Source organism: Colletotrichum lupini, chromosome 2, assembly GCF_023278565.1.
Source record: "Colletotrichum lupini chromosome 2, complete sequence".
In the NCBI taxonomy this organism is placed as follows: domain Eukaryota; kingdom Fungi; phylum Ascomycota; class Sordariomycetes; order Glomerellales; family Glomerellaceae; genus Colletotrichum; species Colletotrichum lupini.
The window spans coordinates 998,254-1,018,547 of NC_064675.1; the positions used below are offsets into that span (position 1 = coordinate 998,254).

Below are 20,294 nucleotides of genomic sequence, written 5' to 3' on the forward strand. Positions count from 1 at the left end.
TGTTCGACAAAAGTTCTCAATTCTTTGATGGAAACCGGTCAGGCGAACGACTTTGACTTTGGATGCTCCGATAAGGCAACAGGCAACCGGTAAGTTTGGAGAACAACGCTGTTAGGAGAGTTTAGGGAGGGGGCGTCCACATTTAGGACTTGCAAGTCTCAGACGACCCTACTGCCATGGATAGCGCCCAGACCTGCATCACCGGAGCCTGCTTGACCGTCCCGATTTGGGTGGCACTGTCGGTCAAGGAGGGCATGTCACGACATTATGCGACGACACCCGTTGTGAATCAGTCACGCCCTGCTAACGCCCCACCTGCAGGTTTATTGGCTTGAACCTGGGTTGAGCACCAACCATTTACGCCGATAAGGCAGGTCAAGTAACGTCAGGCAGGCAAGCTGTAAAATAGGCTGCTTGTTTGTTCCAATCCTTGTTGGTCCTGCGAGACATAAATATGACCAACTTGGTATCCCGCGGCGGGGGCTCTGGCAGCTCCAATCAGGTCTTTTCGCTGTCTGCAGCCGCCCGGTTGCCTACAAATGTCACAAGGAGGGGGTGCTGACCGCCGCGAAACACTCAATACATGCGTTTTCAAGGTTCCCCGCTTCGTGGCCCATCCGCATCTGATAAGGCAGGCCACTTTGAGCCTCCCTTCGGAACCGGCATAAACGCTCATCCTGACATCCACCACGGCTGTATTTGGACGAAGCAACCTCCGCAGTTCATGAAGATCGAGAGCACATTTCAAACGATCGTCCCGTGAATATTCAATCAACATGACCGACTCTAAGGTCACGCACCGTTTGGAGGCACGATGTGTGTTCGACAACCTTGCCAAAGACGAGGATGAAGATGGTAAGGCCTACAAAGCGTACGCTCACCATCTGGCACGAGCATGCTGGTACGGAAGCCGTATCATGCTTCGGCAGACATCTCCCGAAGCGGAGGGCATTCTTGACTTCATCCTGGAGTTGCACAAAGCATGCAATGGGCAATGGGACGAGTTTCGAACTCGTGGGCTAGATCAAGAACACCTCGATTGCTGGCTAGAATATGCTGCGACGTTTCTTTCCAGTGTTGGAAACTATTTTGTTGGTCTCCCCACGCCAAATTCTCCTTGATCCTTCTTAGATCTACAGCTAATATCCAAGCAGGAGAGTGGGGATCGCAAAGGCATTCCTAATGTCCCACCCGATGCCCTGCGAAATATGGCGATGATATCACCTGATGCCGCCAGAAAGCTTGAAGAGATCATCGGGCCGATGTTGAACCCTCAACCGGCATCTTTGGGATATCCAAGTGACAGAAGTCAGTCAAGCTACTATCCAGGAAAACGCATCACAAAAGTCGAGTGCCAGGCCATTTCCACTCTGATGGAAAAGCACAAGCTTGCGCCGGAGAATACGCGCCTTCACAAAATTGAACACGGTGAGACAGATGCTGAGAACTTTGACATCTATGAAATTCTTCAAGCATCTGCAGAAACCGACCCCGAACCGCGATTAGTGGACGTCATCGACATTGATGAGCGTCGGGCGAAGATCTTCCTTCGACGAGGTGACCATGTCGTTGAAATGACGAAAATATGCGATGAGCTCAGCCAAGCGCGCCTAATCGCATCTACTCAAGAGCAGAAGACTGCGATATCCCAGCTGATAGACAGCTTTCGTACCGGGAATTATGAATCCTTCCGAGATGCTCATAAGACCTGGGTCAAGGATAGAGCTCCCATAGTTGAACACTGCATGGGTTTTCTGTTCGGCTATCGCGATCCCTACGGCGCAAGAGCTGAGTGGCAAGCAGCGGTAGGCATTGCGGATCGTGAGGAGACGAACAAGATGAGCCGGCTCGTAGCAAGGTCTACGGAACTCATCCGCACTCTTCCTTGGGCAGTTCCTGGTGTGAACGATGGGAAAGGGCCATTCGAGCCGAGCGAGTTGGATGTTCCAGACTTTGCAATCATCCATGGTTAGTATAGCAACGCCCCACAGGCTGTCGATAGCTTAGTCTCTAACACAGTCTAGTGATTGCCAATGTGTCCAGCACCGTCTGGGAAGCTACTAACATTACCATTGTATGAGTCATCCAAAACGTTTTTCTACTAATAATAGAGCGGTATACTAATGAGGACTTTGATTCCGGCAGGATGACGAGGATGGAAAACGCCACGGCGTCAAGAATATGGTCTATGGTAATCGAATGCAGCTGAACAGCAGCCCGGGACGGCCGTGCTATTATGTCCACCCCTCAGAAGCCGACGCTTATATGGCATGCGCTCATACAGTAAGATTTGTTGGAACCGCCATTCACGAACTTATTGGTCATGGTACTGGGAAGCTGCTCTCAGAGACTGCTCCTGGCAAGTACAATTTTGACTATGAAAACCCCCCAGTCAGCCCTGTTACAGGTCAGCCCGTCCAAACTTGGTACAAACCAGGAGAATCCTGGAACAGTGTCTTTGGAAAGCTCGCTCCAACAGTAGAGGAATGCAGGGCTTTTCTTGTATCTTCCTATCTCGCGGATAACAAGGAAATTCTGGCCTTGTTTGGTTACGACGAGCATAGCACACTGACTGCAGATGATTGTAAGAATGTCACCCTAGTTCGTTTTACATGTCTAACCAGAAGTAGTCGTCTACTACTCATACCTTCATTTTGGTGTACAGGGCCTCTCTGCATTAAGTAGCTTCGATGCCGAGGACAAAGTTTGGGGTGGTGATCATGACCGCGTAAGTCCAAGTCGAACATCCGAACCTTGTCGCACTAAGGACCAAGTAGCTTACATTTGACTAAGGCTCAATTCACTATTCTGAAACATCTTCTTCAAGACGGCGGTGGCGTCTTACGTGTGGAACATGATCAAGAGGCTGGAACGCTCCACGTGCGCGTTGATCGTTCCAAGATCCTGTCTCATGGGAAACCATCTATTGGACGCATGTTGAACAAGATTCATATCTGGCATTCCACAGCTGATGTCAAGGCATGCCGACCATTTTACGAGAGCCTCAGCGTCGTTGATGGTGAATACGAGGTCTGGAGATCCATCGTTGCCTCAAAGCCTGAGCCGAAATGGAAGTTTGTGCAGCCAAACACGTTTCTGAGCGCGGACGGCAAGGTCGAGTTGGTCGAGTACGAGGCTACTAATGTTGGTGTCATTACGTCTTTCTTTGAGAGGAATGTATAAGCGTGGCGTTGACATGGACAATAGAGGTCGAGATTATGCCGTTCGACCGTTGCTCTCTGCATATATATAGGTGACATGATGCTAAGCATCCGAGGGTCATCTATGTATGGATACCTATATGAAAAGAAGAGTCTCTAAGCTCTGGGTAAATTTTTCACTTTGCTTGACCCGGTACTTTTTCCTTTTGCGTTCATCGTCCACCGCTTTATTGGCAACATTCCTGAATTGTTACGCGGCGGGAAGAGGGCTCGCCAGCTTTCACCGGTGTGGAAGGAGTGAGACATATCAGAATGTGCAAACCTCATTTCTGATACCTATGCTACTTTTCACAACAACCTGCCTGTAGACTGTGTCTATCCAAGTCATCCGATGACTTTTGGGGTGGACTTTGCCTCGGCCTTTCTCGCTAGTAGAAGGACCCATACTCGTAAAAGTCGCGCTCAAGTGACCTGTCGAATCTCCTCTGCTCCCTCTTAGCCACTCCGGACCTGTCCTGGCACTTTCCGTTCCACCACTCAGACTGAGAGTGTTTCAACTCCCAATCGTCCATGCATTTCTTATCCTCTGTGGTTGATACAAGTACAATGTGGAGCTTCGGCCGTGCCTTCGACAGGACTCGCAGTACGCTGCTTGTCCAGCTCATCTTCGAGATACGAAGCTCCTCTAACTTTGGCACCCACTCCGGATGATTTGTCAGTGCTTCAAATACTACGTTTTGGCCCGTGTTCGAATTATTTCTCGAGGCAGTACTGATGTGCAGATTTGTGAGGTCGGGACAATGTTCGCACAGCCCAAGGAATGCCTTTTTTGTGAGGCCCGATGTGCCTGAGAGGGAAATGATTTTCAGCTTCGGATAGGTATGGGCTATCTTGATGACATCGTCGTCAGTAAACTCCTTGGCTGAGTTGGTAGAATCATAGTTGACGTCGTGATAGTCGAAGCTCAATGAAGTGAGGCGTTCTCAGGTTTCCTTGAAGGAGAGCAACGTGTCAATGTGTGCCCTGTCAATGTCGTCAGTTTCGATGTGGGCCACGCAGCTCTGGCAAGCCCCAGGATTATTCAATAGTTTCCCAACTCAGTGGACAAGGCAACTCACGGCGTTAATTCGTCTCGAAACACAACCGCCCTCGTAGCGTGGCCGAGCCATTCGACACGCTGGTTCTGCCACTCGATATCATTTCTGAAGCAAACGCTGACAGATCCTTTGGGTCCTGTGGGACGCGGCGCTCTTGCAGTCTTCGGCTTGGATGTCCTCTTCGGTGCCGGTGCTGTTTCGTTGGAGCTGAGATACTCATCGTCGCTGAAATCATCGGCGTCGAATTGCACAGCAGCTGCGGCGTCTGGAGGAAATTGAGGTACAGGTATTCCTTGATCGAACTGCGGCTCCGCCTTGACTGACATGAAATATTCTGCCTTGATGTTGCTCGGGGTGAATGGATAATAGGGTACTTCCACATGTGAGCCGAACGCGCCGGAGAGAGCTGATGGGTCGCTTTGAAACGCCGGCCTCGATCCATACACGGCAGCATTTGCCACCTTCTTGGCCTCGTCTGACTTAGCTGTTCGCGTCGGCGGCATCGTAATATAAGTGTAGCAGTAGTGATCATTCAGGTCGGCGAATTGGGAGACGCTGGACATCTTTGATGATATAAAGGAAGCAAGGGTGTGTGGATTATGTCAGTTTGGTCACAAGCCTGCGTGATCAGACAGTTCAGAATGAATACCCGCACTGCCGCTGTAGCGTTCGAACATGGACAGCCATGAGATAGACAACACAAATTGCCAATGCTCAGATTCGACACTCTCTTCTCAAGATAGACATGCCAGACGAAGAAGTATAGGCACTTCCTGTTTTACACCAAGTTCCTGAGGTGATTACATCCAGGTACCCGTGCGTGCGTAAGAGGCACATTACGTTACTGCAAGAACTCATGCTACGGGTGGCCACGGATGGCGATTAAAGCTGAAAGGAGTATGGTTCTGAATTCAACTTTACCGACATCACTTGGTTAGCGTTAGAAATAACGGACTGCTACAAACACTGGTGAGTGAATTTCTCTTTGACACGGATGTTGGTAGTTCGGAGCCTTGGAGCATGGTTATCATTTATTTACGGTGTCCAATTTTCTCCCGTCATGTACCTTACGAGAAAGGCACCCATTCGTGGATGTACTTAAAGGTTGGATACGGGTATCCTATTGCGCGTATCACCCTCTTCGCCTGTGAACAATACTGAAGCTAACTCAGAACCTAAGTATATGTGCTTCCCTCGTCTCCCGTTCCGGGTGCAAGTCTTTGTTGGCATCTATAAATGGCTCGGCCTCCTTCTTGATGACGAGGCTGCCAACCATCTCCCCGAGTTCCAGATGTTTCATGAACGTTTTGCCGCTGGCGAGAAGCAGCCCATACCTCTGCTCCAAGGATGGGCTGAATTAATGACATTGGCGTTCAAGCAGTGGGCTCCCTTAGTTGCCAACTTTATTGTTTCCTCATTTCTGAATTTCTTGAACGCCAATGTGCTCGAAGCCCGGAAGGAATTTAGCTGGGCTTGGTTCCTCCGCGACAAGGATGGAGTCGGAGAAGCATATACCTGGTTCACGTTTCCCAAGGCCCTTTACCCTGATATGTCCTCTTTTTTGGAGGTGATACCAGGTCTTGCTACATGGGTTGGACTCACTAATGAAATACTTTCGTGGGTCGACCTCCCTTTATGATTCCCACCCTTCATATTGCTGATGGTGAATGTGCGCTAGTTTTTATAAAGAGGAAGCAGCCGGAGAAAAACACAACTACATTCACAGCAGGGGATGGTATGAGGATAAGGAGGCGTGACCTGTTTTTGCCGAAATCTCCGAAGAGGTGAAAGTGACAACGCAAGTGAGTAAGTTTCACAACAATTTCCCCCAAGGTCTACCAATTTCTTCCCACATTCGCGATAAATTGTAATTATGTTATCGTTATTGAATGGTATTGAGCAGATCTATAGTGATAGATATATGGAGATTTGGAACTGGACGAAGTATTAAAGTGTCATTAATTAATGCGCCTCGTATTGAGAGGGAGGGGCCTATACTTTAATTTGATAGACTTATACTTGCTTAGCTATTACTAACGGAGACCTTTACGCACTATTAGTGCGGGCTACTCTACTATACTAACCTCCTTAATAAGGCCTATTTTATCCCCCCCCTTTTTTCTCTTATACTAACTATAACTAGCTTAGGTAACGGCCGCTATATACTACCACGGTTACTACCCTTTTTAAATACTTTTAATACCCTCTTAGGTTTTATTATAATCGTTTAGTTTACGTCACTATAGTCCCTAATTAAAAAACGCCGTATTTTAGATTTTATTAAAGTAATACTTATAACCCCTAAGATTACGAAGGTTCTAACTACGAGACTTAGGCTAGACGTATTTACTATTATAACTTAGCTTAGATTAATAATAATAACCTAACCCCCCCCTAATTACGGAGCGCGTTTTAATAAAACTACGATTATTAGCGAGATTAGGACCCGTTTATTTAGCCTCTATTTTATAAGGGATATTACCCTCGTAACTATTTAAAAGTCCTTTTAATTATTAGAAAACTCTAAATACGTTATTATTATAAATTATTATATTACTAAGCTTAAGGCTCTTTTTAGAAAACCTTAGCTACTACTTACTAAAACCTCTTAATATAAATTAAACTATAGAATTACGACGGGCCTCTTTTTTATTAAAGCACTCTCTTAGAGCTCTAGCTACTATACTTAGTATCCTATTAGTTACTAGCCCTAGAGGCTTATAGCTCGAGCTTTAAGTATAATAAGTAACTTATAAAAAGGAGTTAAAAACGCACTTTCCTGCCCTAATATTTATATTTTTATCCACTTCGACCCTAAGAATCCCCGTTACTAAGTAGAAATACGGTTTATTTATAAAAAAGTTATTAAAAACTACTCGCTTAAAAATAAAAATATTAGCTTAGTAACTAAGGTTCTAACTAGTTACGTACTTACCCTAAAGACCTTAAGAATATAATAAGCTATACTTAGTTATTATACTTAGCTACTTAAACTCTTTAATATAATTATTATTAAGGGATTTAAGATTTAGTTTATTTATATTATTAAAAGCGTTAAGACTCGGATCCCCGGCCTTAATAAGTAACCCCTTGATTTTAATACGTACGTTTAGGACGAGGTTAAAGTAGTAGCGGGAGTAACCCCCCTCCGCTACTAGACCTTTAGCTTAACGAACGGCCCCCGTATAATTTATATTATATTTTTTTTAAAACTAATAAAAAGGCCCTTTAGTATCTTTAAATCGGTAGTAGCCTAGTTACTTATTTACTAACCCTTTCCTAAGTAGTACTAGGTCTACTTAGATTAGTATAGTTTTAAGGATTATATTAAAACTTAACGCTATTATTATTATAAAAAGCTAGGATATAACGGCGATTATATTATAATCGTTCCTTAGTATATAAATTACTAGGGGCTATATATAAGCGATTATATAAGCTACCCTGTACGCCCTTAAAAAAAAACGGTATTATTATTTACTAAACTTTTTAATAAAAAAAACTCTTATATAAAGTAAATAAAGAACTTTATATATAAGTTATAAAGCTCGACCTCCCCCTAAGCCCTACCCCTAAGTTAGACCTTATAAAGTCCCTAAGTACCTAGCTCTGGGATAAGATTATAAGTATTAAAGTAGAAAGACTTACTAAGGATATTATTTAGGGGTTTATAATTATTAATATAGCTATATATAATATTAGAAATTACTTAAGTAAATAAGAATAAACTTACTTAATTATTATAGAGTTAGATAGTATTATAAATTCTATTTTAAAAGGCGGTAATTATCCCCCCTTTAAGAAATAGGGCTTTAAACTCCCCCCCGAAAATAACTTAGAATATAAAGAGCCTACCCCGAAGAAGAAGAGTAAGAGTAAATATAAAAGCGCCTTACGTAGGCGCTCTATAACTACCCGTAGCTAGCGTATTTAATACGTACTAAAATTAAAGTATTATAAGCTAATATATAAAAAAACGGCCGTAAGTATAATTACGCCCTTATTATTACTAAATTTAAATAAGTAGATATCTTATTATTATAAGAGCTATAATATAGTATAAGTAAACTATAGAATATTACTAAATTTTACCCTAATTTCGCCCTATACTCGCTAGTTTAGAACTAAGCTACGATTATTAATAAACCCTAGGTCTTTATATATATTTACTAAACCCTCCCGTGCCTAGTAGCGTTTAATATTATAAAGCTCCCTTACTAGGACTTATTTAGAGTACGTATTTTAAAGTATTATATTTTTAACGTTTACTACGCCCTTAATAAAAAGTATATATTAATAATACTCGATTACTAAACCCCCCTATAGAAGCTACTTATTACAGGGGATCTAAACTTTTATTATACTAACTAATAGCCGGGGACCCCCTTATATACCCCTAGGAACTACTTTACTAACTAAATAGACGGCTACTACTTTATTATACTAAACCCCGTAAGGGTCCTTATTTATAAAGCGGGTAACGTACTTAACTTAGCTATTTTCAACGTCCCCCTAGCCCGGACCTAGATTACTAGCTATATATATACTAAATCGGACTATAATACCCTTATTATAACTATCCCCTTTCTCGCTAGCTTAGGTAATATATATTAGTTAGGAAAGAAAAAGTAAAGGATTAAATTAAAGAATATATTATAGTTCGTAAAGAGGGTTAGAGAGCTAACCTAGGTAATATATACTATATATAATACTATATAAGACCTTAATTTAGCTACGGAGAGCCTTAATAACGTATTTTAGTATACTTATACTTCCTCTTTTACCCCGTACTATATAGGGAGTAGGGGGATAAAGTAATAGGACGAATTATATATTAAGGCTAATAAACGCTTTAAAGCGGTATACGTAGCCGACCCCTAATCTCTTATTATAGTTATAACTAATTAATAGCGCAATAGTACTATATAGAGGGCTAAGGCCGCTATATAGGCTAGAATAGTCTTTTTTATTAAAAAGGATTTAGATATATACTAAATTATAAGTTAGAACCGGCCTAGGCCTTAGGTCTAATCCCCTCTTTTATAAAACGGTAAGAATATAGTTACCGAACTTATTAAAAAGGCGATGCTCTTTTAGAAAAAGCTCTTAGAGTATGCGACCGTAGAGGACGACGTATATCTCGACTTTATAATATGCCCTCGTTAGTTATTACTTTAGGATTTTATTATTTATTAGCGCGAAGTAGATAATATAATACTTAGTATAAGAAATACTACCCCTAGCGCGGATAATATTATAGTTTTAATATTATAAGCTTATTAACTATATATTAATAACTATATCCGTTACTTTTACTAAGCCTATTTCGTACTTAGGTATTACCCTAAGGCCTAGCGAGACGCTAAGGTAGTAATAATACTAAAGCCTAACTAGGATATACGTATTTATAAGGGCTAGCGCCCGATCTTACTCTTAATAACCCTAAGGAAGGGGCTAAAGCGCTTTATAGCTAAGAGGATATCCTATATTACTATTACCTAAGGCGTACTTAATTTATAAATAGCCGGGGTACTACTTAAGTAATTAGTTACGGATATAATTAGGGTAATAGTTTATAATATATAGGCTATTTTTAATAAGAAGCTAGTTATTATTATTATTATAATAAATATTAAAAAAGCCTTTAACTTAGTATTATATAACTAGCTATATAATCGGCTCTAAGTATAGGGTTAGCCTAAGAATATTATTACTTAAGTATAGTATTTTAATTAGTTATACCGAGCCTCGGTTTATTATAAAAGATACTAAACTCTTATATCCCCCCTCTTTTATAATTTACTATAGGGGTTATTAATCTTACCTATCCTCTTTTTATTATATACTAAGTAAATTTATTAAATTAGCCTAGAGTCCTTTAGATTTAGCTATATTAATAATTATATAATACTAAGTATTAAGAAGGACCTTATTAAAGCTACCTCTCGGGCATAGTAAATTCTAAACGATACTATTACTTAGGGTAGGGATAATATTATTTAGTTTAATTTTAAAAAGACCGAAGTCTTTTATTTTATAAAGCGGACCTTGCCAAGGGCCGGAGATATCGCCCCCCCCCCTATTTACTATAGTAATAAGGAGATTAGACTATATAAAAAAGGTATTATAAAGTAGCTAGGTATTACTTTTAATAAGAAGCTACTTTTTTATAGCTATATTACTAATTATTAAAATAAGGCTAGGTTTATAGCTAGCTATATTAAAGGTTTTAATAAAGTCTTTAATAGTATATCCCCCGCTACTATATATAAAGCGATTTATATTATCGTTATCTTTAAGGCCCTATACGGCGCTAAGCTATAGTACCCCGGCCTAACCCGACCTACTTTTAAAGTTAGGGTTAATTTTAAGATACGCGCCTAATTAGAAATTTAATACGGGCTAAAGTCGGTTATTAAGACCCTCTAGACCTTTATTAATATTACTTTAAGGGGCTCCTTCTTAATATAGCGGACTATATTAATTATAACGCTATTACGCGAGGCGAGTACTCCGTTAATAAAGCTTTTTTTAAACTCCTTTAGAGATTATTATATTATTAAGCTTTTTATACTAAACTATTCTTATCCTTTAGCCTAAAAGATTTATAATTATAGGCTATTACGTAACTACGGGAACCCCTTTTACTTAATTACGCTTACTTAAGTAGCTAGTTAAATTAAACGTCCCCCATAACTAGCCTTATTACCCTACGACTTCTTAATTATAAATAACTTTAGTAATACTTGTGAAGTAACTAAGATAAAGGAGATATAAAGCTATTATAAATAATACGAATCTCTTTTTATTATATATATTATAGCTTATATAGATAGGTTATAAATAATTTTAGAGGCTATAGGCTTTAGGTATATTATTTACTAAGGACCGTAATTAATTTATTTTAAGTACTACTGCCTCCCCCGGGCCGAGGTCTTTAATATTAAAATAGAAGGGGCTATTACGGGTCTTTATACGGCGCTAGGGCTTAGGAATAAGTTTATTATAGCTATTACGGTCTGCTTAGATAACTAGGCCGCTATTAAGTACTTAAATAGTACCCCCCCCTTATCTTTTTAATATACTATTCTCGAGTTTAGGGAGCTTATTAGGAACGCTAGGGTCCTTATTACCTCTTACTAAATACCTAGTTATAAGGGTATTATAAGGAACGAGATAGCGGATTAGTTAGCTAAAAAAAGTACTATTATAAGTCCCCCTAACTTATTTATACGCCCCTTAATTACTACTTATATTAAGCATCGTACTTAAAAAAGATAGCTAACTATACTTCGGGGCTAATAAGAGGATTATTAACTAGACTTTTATAAGGCCCTTGCTTTATTTATTAATAATATAGCAAGCCCCGAGCTAAAGTTACTTATATAACGCTAGTTCTACTAGCTCTTCTTAGCTAGGTCTAGCTATAGGGACTATATTATGTATTATTACTTATATAACTACGACGATACTAACCTCCGCTACTTATATAAAAAAGAGAAAGTACTTAACTATATTTATTATTACTATCTAATTTCGCGTAGGGGTATATTATAGTTTGCCCGAGCTAACTTCGTTTAGCATTAACTTAGTAAAGATTAGTTTATTTATATTATACTATTATAGAGCTCCCGGTTCTTTATTAATATCTACTTAAAATAAACTAATATTTATTAAAATCGGGTTAGCGCGCGTAGAAGTAGCTACGGTAATACTAAACTTATATTTATTAATAAATAATATAGTTATAGCGGAGGTCTCGGGGTGCCCCTCTTAGCCCTTATACTAATAAACTAACGTAATAAAACGTACTATATAGTTCGTATCTTAACTAATTATTTAGAGTAGACCTTTTTAAGCTAAACCCCCCTACCGTAGTAGGTTTATTAGTACGGCCATTAGCTCCCCTAGCGGATATTAATCTTATAAAGCGAGCACGTTAATACGGCTCGTTCGACTAGGATACGTAATAAGCTATATACCCCGTTAGCCCTGCGAAGCTTATATTTATATATAGCGGTACTAATAGTAGTATTACTTTTTATTTACGTTATACTAATACTTTACCTTATTATATAACATATTATATTATTTTATAATATAATATATATTATATACCTCCTCCCCTTACTTTACTACTTTATATTATACTACTCTCTCTTTACTTATTAAAGGAGCTAGACTCTCTGTTTTAAGTAGTAATACTTATTATAGTATAACAACGGTCTTCTTATAAATATATAGAACATTACTTAATTAGTTTATTATATTATTAGCGCAATGCTCGAACCTCGCTAAGTATATTTACCCTAGGTTATAAGATATTATAGGGGGCTATACTTAGGTAGAAGGGTTAATCTTAGAGTATATATTATATTATTTTATAAGAGGGTATTATATAGGCTCTATGGGGCACGGTATACGGTCTTATAATTTTAACATAATGTAGTCGCTTTTTGCCTTACTTAAGGACATTACGGCGTAAAATAGTACAAACAAATAAATAAACAAAACTTGCTTGGCTATCTTGCATTCCATAACTTAGATTGCCGCTATAGGCTATGGGAAATTGGCTTAGGGGAGAGAGCTACTGATAGAACTGCTCTGGGGGGTCAGGAAAGAGCAATTTGAGAAGTATGAGTGACTACTTTGAGATTAGTCTGTACAATTCAGCAAACAAATCATTGTGCATCATCTTGAAATATCCTCTTAGTCATTTTGCTGCCTCTTGAATTTCTCGCCGCCTTTCCCTTACGTTACACCAAGGCCTTCTACCTGAGCCATAATAAACGATGAAAGATCGTAGAATCTGCGAATTTCACAAAGAACCATGTGGCTGTATCGATAGGAGTTCCGATTCTCTTGCGTAAGAGCGCCTCTTTATCTGTCTTATTCTTCCCTGAAAGCGACGAACCCCCCCCCCCCCCGCTCTCTTCTCCGTGGATAACAGACATCTAAAATTATCCGCGAATGAAACGATGAAGAGCTGAAGCCAGCGGGGATGTCTCGAATAAAAGCTTTCTGACTCGTCGGAATGTAGTAACTTCTGTGACCCACGGGCAGCTACTTCACTCGGCCGCCCACTGTGATCCTCTGGTGCGGCCATTATCGTGGGCGGTCGAGTTCCAGGTATTAGCAGTTAGTCACTCATGAGAGAAGTGCAAGGTGTAGCGGCGCTGTGAGCAAACTCAACAGAGACAGGAATCGCGGCAAACGACCTAGTGGGAGCCTAGTATATCGAATGGATCAATATATCCTGGGTCGAGAGGACAGGCCTTATGGAGATCTGCCGAGATGTGTTCATCCAAGGGCGAACACAAAAGTGACCAGATGTCGGAAGAAGCAAAGAAGCTTCCCCTGGGGCGAACAACATGAAACCGGGGAAATGCACCAACGTTTTCAGGGATTGTGTGCGATTCTCGTTGGATACTTCGTACCATTTGGTGGTGCCCAAAACAACTGGAAGGAATTACCCACATCAACGAGACGTCGACGATGAAAGAAATTCTGAATATGGCTCCTGCGATCAAGGGTAAACCACTCTCATACAAGCTCGCCACAACTTATCTGCCACACAAACACCAAGGTAAGCTGCGAGCCCTTAATTCCTGAGTTCTGAGAAATGGCTCGCCTGTGGCACGCAGTGCGCCCACTGGGTGGTGTCAAAGCGATGCGGACTTAACAATGTGCGAAGGAGTCGCCGAACTTTGATCATGACTCAAAGACTTTGAGTTTCCCACGATCACTATGAGGACCGTGGACTGTATCAACCTGCCTCAAATGGTGGTTGAGCTTGGGAAGCGATTATTTATAATATTGTAGAGAACTATTAAAACAGAGCAACTTGGTACCTACTTATGGATTACACCAGCCGTCCACCTCACTCAATTTTGTATTACCACATTCGCTTAAACATTTTCAGATCCGCGTTGACGACAAAATGAAGTTCGCGATTGCTTCCTCTGCTATCGTGATCTTCCTTGGCACAGCTTCGGCTGTTGAATTAGTCTGCTACGGCACTGGAGTCCCCTCGCCCATCGGAAAAGGTGACATCGAGTACGCCATCAGGAACCGGTCTGCCGAATTGGGTATTCCTAGAGGTACGAAGTTTTCGTTTCGCTAGAAGACTTGCACAACTCCTGAGAATAGCCCCAAGGATGTTGCTATTATCACAACACCTAGCAATAAGTAATCATCATAGCTTTAGAGGTCGCAAAGTTCAGGGCTGGTCGTTGAAGTACTATTAAGCTCTATTTAACCACACGGGCTTGCACCGTAAGTCGACCCACCCCCTTTTGGCCACCCCCCCCTTTTAGCCACCCCATTTCTCTATCCCAGCTACCGTATTAAAACCCTACCTACGATTTTTAAACTACTATAATAATTATAAAAATCGTCTAAATATAATTCTTTTTTATATACTTATTTATTAATATATAATAGTTTTATATATTAAAAATAAAGTTATTTAGGCTCTTAAAACTATTAAAAAAGGTCTTTTAATTAATCGGGCCTTAATTAAGTTTAAAGTTCTAAAGTTAACTTTTTATAATTATAAGAGAAGTTACTAAACGAGGGTAATAGTATTTATAAACCTCTAAAAACTTTTTTTATAATAAGAAAACTAACTAGCTTAATAAGTTCGTATTTAGTATAATTTAAGTATTATATTAACTTACGAATAGCTTAGAGAATTCGCTAAGTAAATTCTAAGATCCTAGGGAGATATAAATCCTCTTAAAAAGAGATAAATAAACGCTTTTTTAAGGAAGAACTTATTAATTAAGGTTTAAAAAAGTCGTATTATTAATTTAAAGCGTTTAAATAGGGCTATTATTAATATAATTAAGTTATAGTTTAAATTACTTAATATATTAAAAATTAGTAATATTAAATAAGTTAATAAATATAATATAAATATAACTAGTATTTTAAAAAGTAAGGGATTTAATAGCCTAGTTTTAAGTAAAATAAAAACTATAATAATATAAAAAAAAGAGCTTAGTTCGTATACTTAAGTATTTATAATTAAGTATATTTTTATTAATAATCGAGCTATTAAATTATTAGTTATATATAAAAAAAAGTCGGTATAATAATAGTAGTTTCTATTTAAACTTAACCTTTATATTAGTTAGGAGTTTATAGTAATAAATAATAGCTAAACGATTAATAAGACTGCCCTTAAGTAGTTAAAAATAGTATTTTTATTATAAACTAAAACCCCCCTTATTAAGGGGCTTAGTATATTTAATAAGCCTTAACTATTAGTTCTAAATAACTATAAGAGTTATATAATAATAAAATTTATATAAAAATACTATAAAAATAACGTTTATTTACTATTCTTATTATTATATACTTTTTATATTTTCTAGCCATTAGATATAGCTATTTTTAAACTTATTAAGTCTAAATATAAGAAAGAGCTTAATAAAGAGGATATAATAAATAATTCTATTATTATTAAAAAGTAGTATTTCTTAAGTTATTATTAAAAAGCTCGTTTAGTTAGTTTAACGTTATTAAATATATAAAATAAATAAAAAGTAACTAGACTATATCCCCTCAATATAGCTAGACTATTTATTAATTTAATAGTTCTACTTAACCTAGTTATTTATTTTGGTATTCTGCCTTTGCTAGCTGCTCGGGCGATTCTCGATATCGGTTACACGGTATTAATACACGGTATCAATGGATACTCACACTGTCTCGCTAGACTATTTTTCTTTGATTTTCCAACTTTTTAACTTTCCCTCCTGCAAAGTTCACAACCACGGATCATGGACGGCGATGGGCGCCCGACGCCACTTAACCTAGTTATATTAACTAAAAAGACCGTAAATACTAAGTAAGTAATTAATAATACTAAAAAAGCTATTAACTAGGTATTAGTAACGTCTATTATTAACTAGTTAATACTTAGGAAAACTAATAAGCTTTATAATTAATTAAAGTTATTTATAGAGCTTAGTCTAGACTATAATACTTAATAACTACTATTTAAAAAAATAAAAAAGGTATTTAGTAAATAGGCTTATTATTTAGTAATATTTTAGTACTATATTCGAGTTTTAAAAACTAAAGTTAGCTAATTAAGGCTATAAAAAAAGAAAAGTATATTAATAAACCTAAATACTAAGTTTATAAATATTTAGGATATATAAAGAGCTTAGGAGGACTTTAATAACTATTTAATTAGTCCTAATTAACTTATAAGGGTCGAATTACTTAAGAAAAATAATAACTATATTATTATAGTAATAGAAGATAGTTAATTAATTAAGTATAGTTAGTAGCGATACTTTAATATTATGTTTTAATAGGGTAGCTAAAAGGGGGGGGTGGCCAAAAGGGGGTGGGTCGACTTATAACTATTGCTAATTAATATAACCTAGTCACTCGAGAAGGTTCTGTGAAGTTGGCCAATGGCGTCATCGAGTGTAGCACATCTGGTCCCCCAGATTCCACGTGTTAGATGTAGACAGGGACTTGGGCGGCGTTTTCAAATGGAACATCAAACAACAATTGTAGCGGGCTTATTCCCATCTTACGAAGTTTACCAACGAATTCAACTGCGTATGGCGTACTGTTGGATTACGAGGCAGAAAAGGGGCCCTATTAGGTAGTTAGGTAGGGGTGGTAGGTAGGCAGTTTGGGCCCGTGCAGACGGACCCTTCCACCTACTTACACCCACTGAGGGATCGCGGGCTCTGCCCACGATCTTCCCCTCCTACACACTCAATACGCAATAGACCTATACTGACCTATTGACCTCGTCGCGACCGAAAGGTCTGACCTGCCTACGTGTATACCAACACGTACTGTATTAAGTATCATTTCGCAGCTTCTGACACATGTGAGATTCACATCAATGAGGTAGTTCAATAGGTGTTTGTCAAAAAATCAAAACTTGATGGCAGAATCGTGACTTCCAGACCACTTTTAGCACGAATTCAATGCGTGGCTGGGCATTGTCCGCCAGACATCACACTTTCATTCTGACATTCACCTCTGAAAGCAACTTAAATATGGGAGTTAGAGCATATTGGGAGGAAGAAAGTTTACAATAAGAGAGGATTTATTTTTGTGTTATTTCCAAACAGAGACTTGCAACACGGATAGCAGAGGCGAGACGGAGACTGATGAAACCATGGTAGCTTGACCCCGTACGTCGATGCTTGATGATGATGTTGCATAAGCACTGTGCTTGGGCCAAGAACAGTAATAAGAAAATTAGCGGTCCGCGGTTGCGCACCGAAATATACATGAAAGTCCTTGACTTCTAGTTGATTGCATCACAAGCAGCGCGTGTTGCATCGGGATGAAGAAGTGCAGACCAACACCCTTGACTATCAAGCCAGGCGACTCATCTACTTTCTAGAGCAATTCTGTTTTCCCAGACACTGTGCGAGGATCACCTTAAGTGTGCAAGCCCGCCTTCATTCGAAACCTATCACCTACTTTCAAACTTACCTACCATGGACCGGCGAAAGAATGTGGGCTCCAGAGGAACAACACAGGGACTTACGAGAGTCCGCATGGGCAGTCAACTACCTAGATGTGAGGTTGAACCGGTCCTTTTCCTTATTTCTCTGGCCGAGAGAAATCTTAGATCTCACTTCAAGCAAATTAGTAAAAGATACAATATCCAACATGACCTGACATACATGGCCAACCTTTTTCTCATACGGGCAGATGACGAGCACTTGTGAAGATGTGTGAACTCGGGATATCTGAGCAACGCGCCCATAAATCGCGGAGAGAAGCCCATGGAAACAAGAACGAAGCCAACACCACCTATTTAGCTGATCCAGCGCCACGACGCAAGACGGCCTTTGAACTCAATTTATTGTCGCGCAGATGAGTAATCTGATAACCGCCCCTGCGGCCTGTCAGGAGGAAGCAAGGATCGAAGCTACTTAATGACTTACTATCTGCGGAGACTCCCTTGTAGGGCTAGTGCGGCTTCTCCCGATATGGTGTGTGAGCCGTGGGAGCTCACAGCATAGAAAGTCAAAAAGAATTAAGCCCTCTAAATCTGAAACGACTCGGATACCCGGCTCAGAGGGTTCCACTCGCCCTTTCGGATCCGGCACGGCGTAAACGGCATGTAGGCCTGGCCAGGCTCTGCCCCAGAAAGATCGTCCTCATCCAGGCAAAGCCAAGACTTTGGCAGCTTGGGTGAAGGAAACAAATCAACTTCATGTCTTGAGAGGGGGGTTTGGTTTCGAAGAACTATCAACATGGAATCGTCAATATGATATTGAGTTAAGCATCGCTGAATGCTTCAACTATATCTAAGATTGCAACGGTCGAACCTTAACCTAATCCTTTGGTATATGATGGTTTAATGACCCAATCCCGGGAGTGCGCTGATTTCGAAAAGTAACGCCCTCATTTACCCGCGTGGTTGGCCCAATATTTGCCCACTGCGCCGCATCCATCCCTTTACCTCCCCGGGAAGTCTAACCAACAAAGACACAAACATCAGACGAACCGCCAGATGAACCGCCGTGCAAAGTGGCGAACCATTGAAGGAACCACTCTAGAACGAGTACGGCTATTCCGCACCCACATGAAGGCTATCCCGCACCCATACTAGGCCTACTCAAGCAAGTAGTGGGCTATACGTAACTACACAGCCGTAGCAGCCATATATAACCCGGAATCTCTATTATTTTAGTAGTTCTAGAGGATTAAAAGGCGCAGCTTCTATTACACCTTCCACTATACCTTCCACTACTATACCTTCTATTACTATACCTTCTACTACTATACCTTCTATTACTATACCTTTTATTACTATACCTTTTATTACTATACCTTTTATTACTTACTGCACCTTCTACTTTACCCTCTTTTATAATAAGTCGACCCACCCCCTTTTGGCCACCCCCCCCTTTTGGCCACCCTATCAAAACATAGTATTAAAACATCACTACTAACTATACTTAATTAATTAACTATCTTCTACTATTATAATAATATAGTTATTATTCTCCCTAGGTAATTCGACCCTTACGAGTCGACTAGGATCAATTAAATAGTTACTAAAGTCTTCTTAAGTTCTTTATATATCCTAAATATTTATAAACTTAGTATTTAGGTTTATTAATATACTCTTTTTTCTTATAGCCTTAATTAGTTAACTTTAGCTTTTAGAACTCGAATATAGTACTAAGATATTACTAAATAATAGGCCTACTCGCTAAATACCTTTTTTACCTTTCTAAATAGTAGTCGTTAAGTATTATAGTTTAGACTAAGCTTTATAAATAACTTTAACTAATTACAGAGCTCGCTAGCCTTTTTAAGTATTAACTAATTAATAATAAACGCCGCTAATACCTAGTTAATAGCTTTTTTAATATTACTAGTTACTTACTTAGTATTTACGGTCTTTTTAGTTAGTATAATTAGGTTAAGTAGGACTATTAGATTAGTAAGTAGTCTAGCTATATTAGGGGGATATAGTCTAGTTACTTTCTACCTACTTCGTATATTTAATAACGTTAAACTAGCTAAACGAGCTTTTTAATAATAGCTTAAGAAGTACCGCTTTTTAATAATAATAGAATTATTTACTATATCCTCTTTACTAAGCTCCTTCCTATACTTAGACTTAATAAGTCTAAAGATAGTTATATCTAATAGCTAAAGGATATAAGAAGTATATAGTAATAAAAATAATAAGTAAACGTTATTTCTATAGTATTTTTATATAAATTCTATTATTATATAACTCCTATAGCTATCTAAAACTAATAATCGAGGCTTATTAAGTATACTAAGCCCCCTAAGGGGGGGGGTCTTAGTTTATAATAAGAATACTATTTTTAACTACTTAAGGGCAGTCTTATTAATCGTTTAGCTATTATCTATTATTATAAACTCCTAATTAGTATAAGGGTTAAGTTTAAATAAAAACTATTACTACTATACCGACTTTCCCTTATATATAACTAATAATTTAATAACTTAACTATTAGTAAAAATATACTTAATTATAAATACTTAAGTACGTAAACTA

The 20,294-nt window shown here is 38.9% G+C and overlaps 4 protein-coding genes across 4 annotated transcripts; 2 read left to right on the top strand and 2 right to left on the bottom strand.

The window, feature by feature from the left end:
• Nucleotides 1-27: 27 nt before the first annotated feature.
• CLUP02_02685 (dipeptidyl-peptidase 3) lies at nucleotides 28-3,556 on the top strand (the record flags this gene model as incomplete). The annotated part of the gene is made up of 14 exons (XM_049281715.1): nucleotides 28-89; nucleotides 185-284; nucleotides 348-379; nucleotides 447-541; nucleotides 597-754; nucleotides 792-1,091; nucleotides 1,155-1,968; nucleotides 2,025-2,074; nucleotides 2,146-2,584; nucleotides 2,631-2,728; nucleotides 2,794-3,148; nucleotides 3,208-3,231; nucleotides 3,323-3,447; nucleotides 3,530-3,556. 14 exons carry the CDS (start codon nucleotides 28-30, stop codon nucleotides 3,554-3,556), a joined length of 2,679 nt encoding a protein of 892 aa, XP_049138858.1.
• Nucleotides 3,557-3,589: 33 nt separating this feature from the next.
• On the bottom strand, nucleotides 3,590-4,821 carry CLUP02_02686 (uncharacterized protein; the record flags this gene model as incomplete). The annotated part of the gene is made up of 2 exons (XM_049281716.1): nucleotides 3,590-4,124; nucleotides 4,280-4,821. 2 exons carry the CDS (start codon nucleotides 4,819-4,821, stop codon nucleotides 3,590-3,592), a joined length of 1,077 nt encoding a protein of 358 aa, XP_049138859.1.
• A 36-nt stretch (nucleotides 4,822-4,857) lies between these two features.
• On the top strand, nucleotides 4,858-14,450 carry CLUP02_02687 (uncharacterized protein; the record flags this gene model as incomplete). Its single annotated transcript, XM_049281717.1, has 13 exons — nucleotides 4,858-4,920; nucleotides 5,002-5,054; nucleotides 5,110-5,160; nucleotides 5,233-5,405; nucleotides 5,476-5,875; nucleotides 5,988-6,011; nucleotides 13,322-13,368; nucleotides 13,454-13,479; nucleotides 13,532-13,580; nucleotides 13,662-13,844; nucleotides 13,983-14,044; nucleotides 14,181-14,332; nucleotides 14,408-14,450. The coding sequence occupies 13 exons, from the start codon at nucleotides 4,858-4,860 to the stop codon at nucleotides 14,448-14,450; spliced, it is 1,326 nt and encodes a 441-aa protein (XP_049138860.1).
• A 3,611-nt stretch (nucleotides 14,451-18,061) lies between these two features.
• Nucleotides 18,062-18,509, bottom strand: CLUP02_02688 (uncharacterized protein; the record flags this gene model as incomplete). Its single annotated transcript, XM_049281718.1, has 3 exons — nucleotides 18,062-18,153; nucleotides 18,196-18,220; nucleotides 18,321-18,509. The coding sequence occupies 3 exons, from the start codon at nucleotides 18,507-18,509 to the stop codon at nucleotides 18,062-18,064; spliced, it is 306 nt and encodes a 101-aa protein (XP_049138861.1).
• Between the last annotated feature and the right edge of the window lie 1,785 nt (nucleotides 18,510-20,294).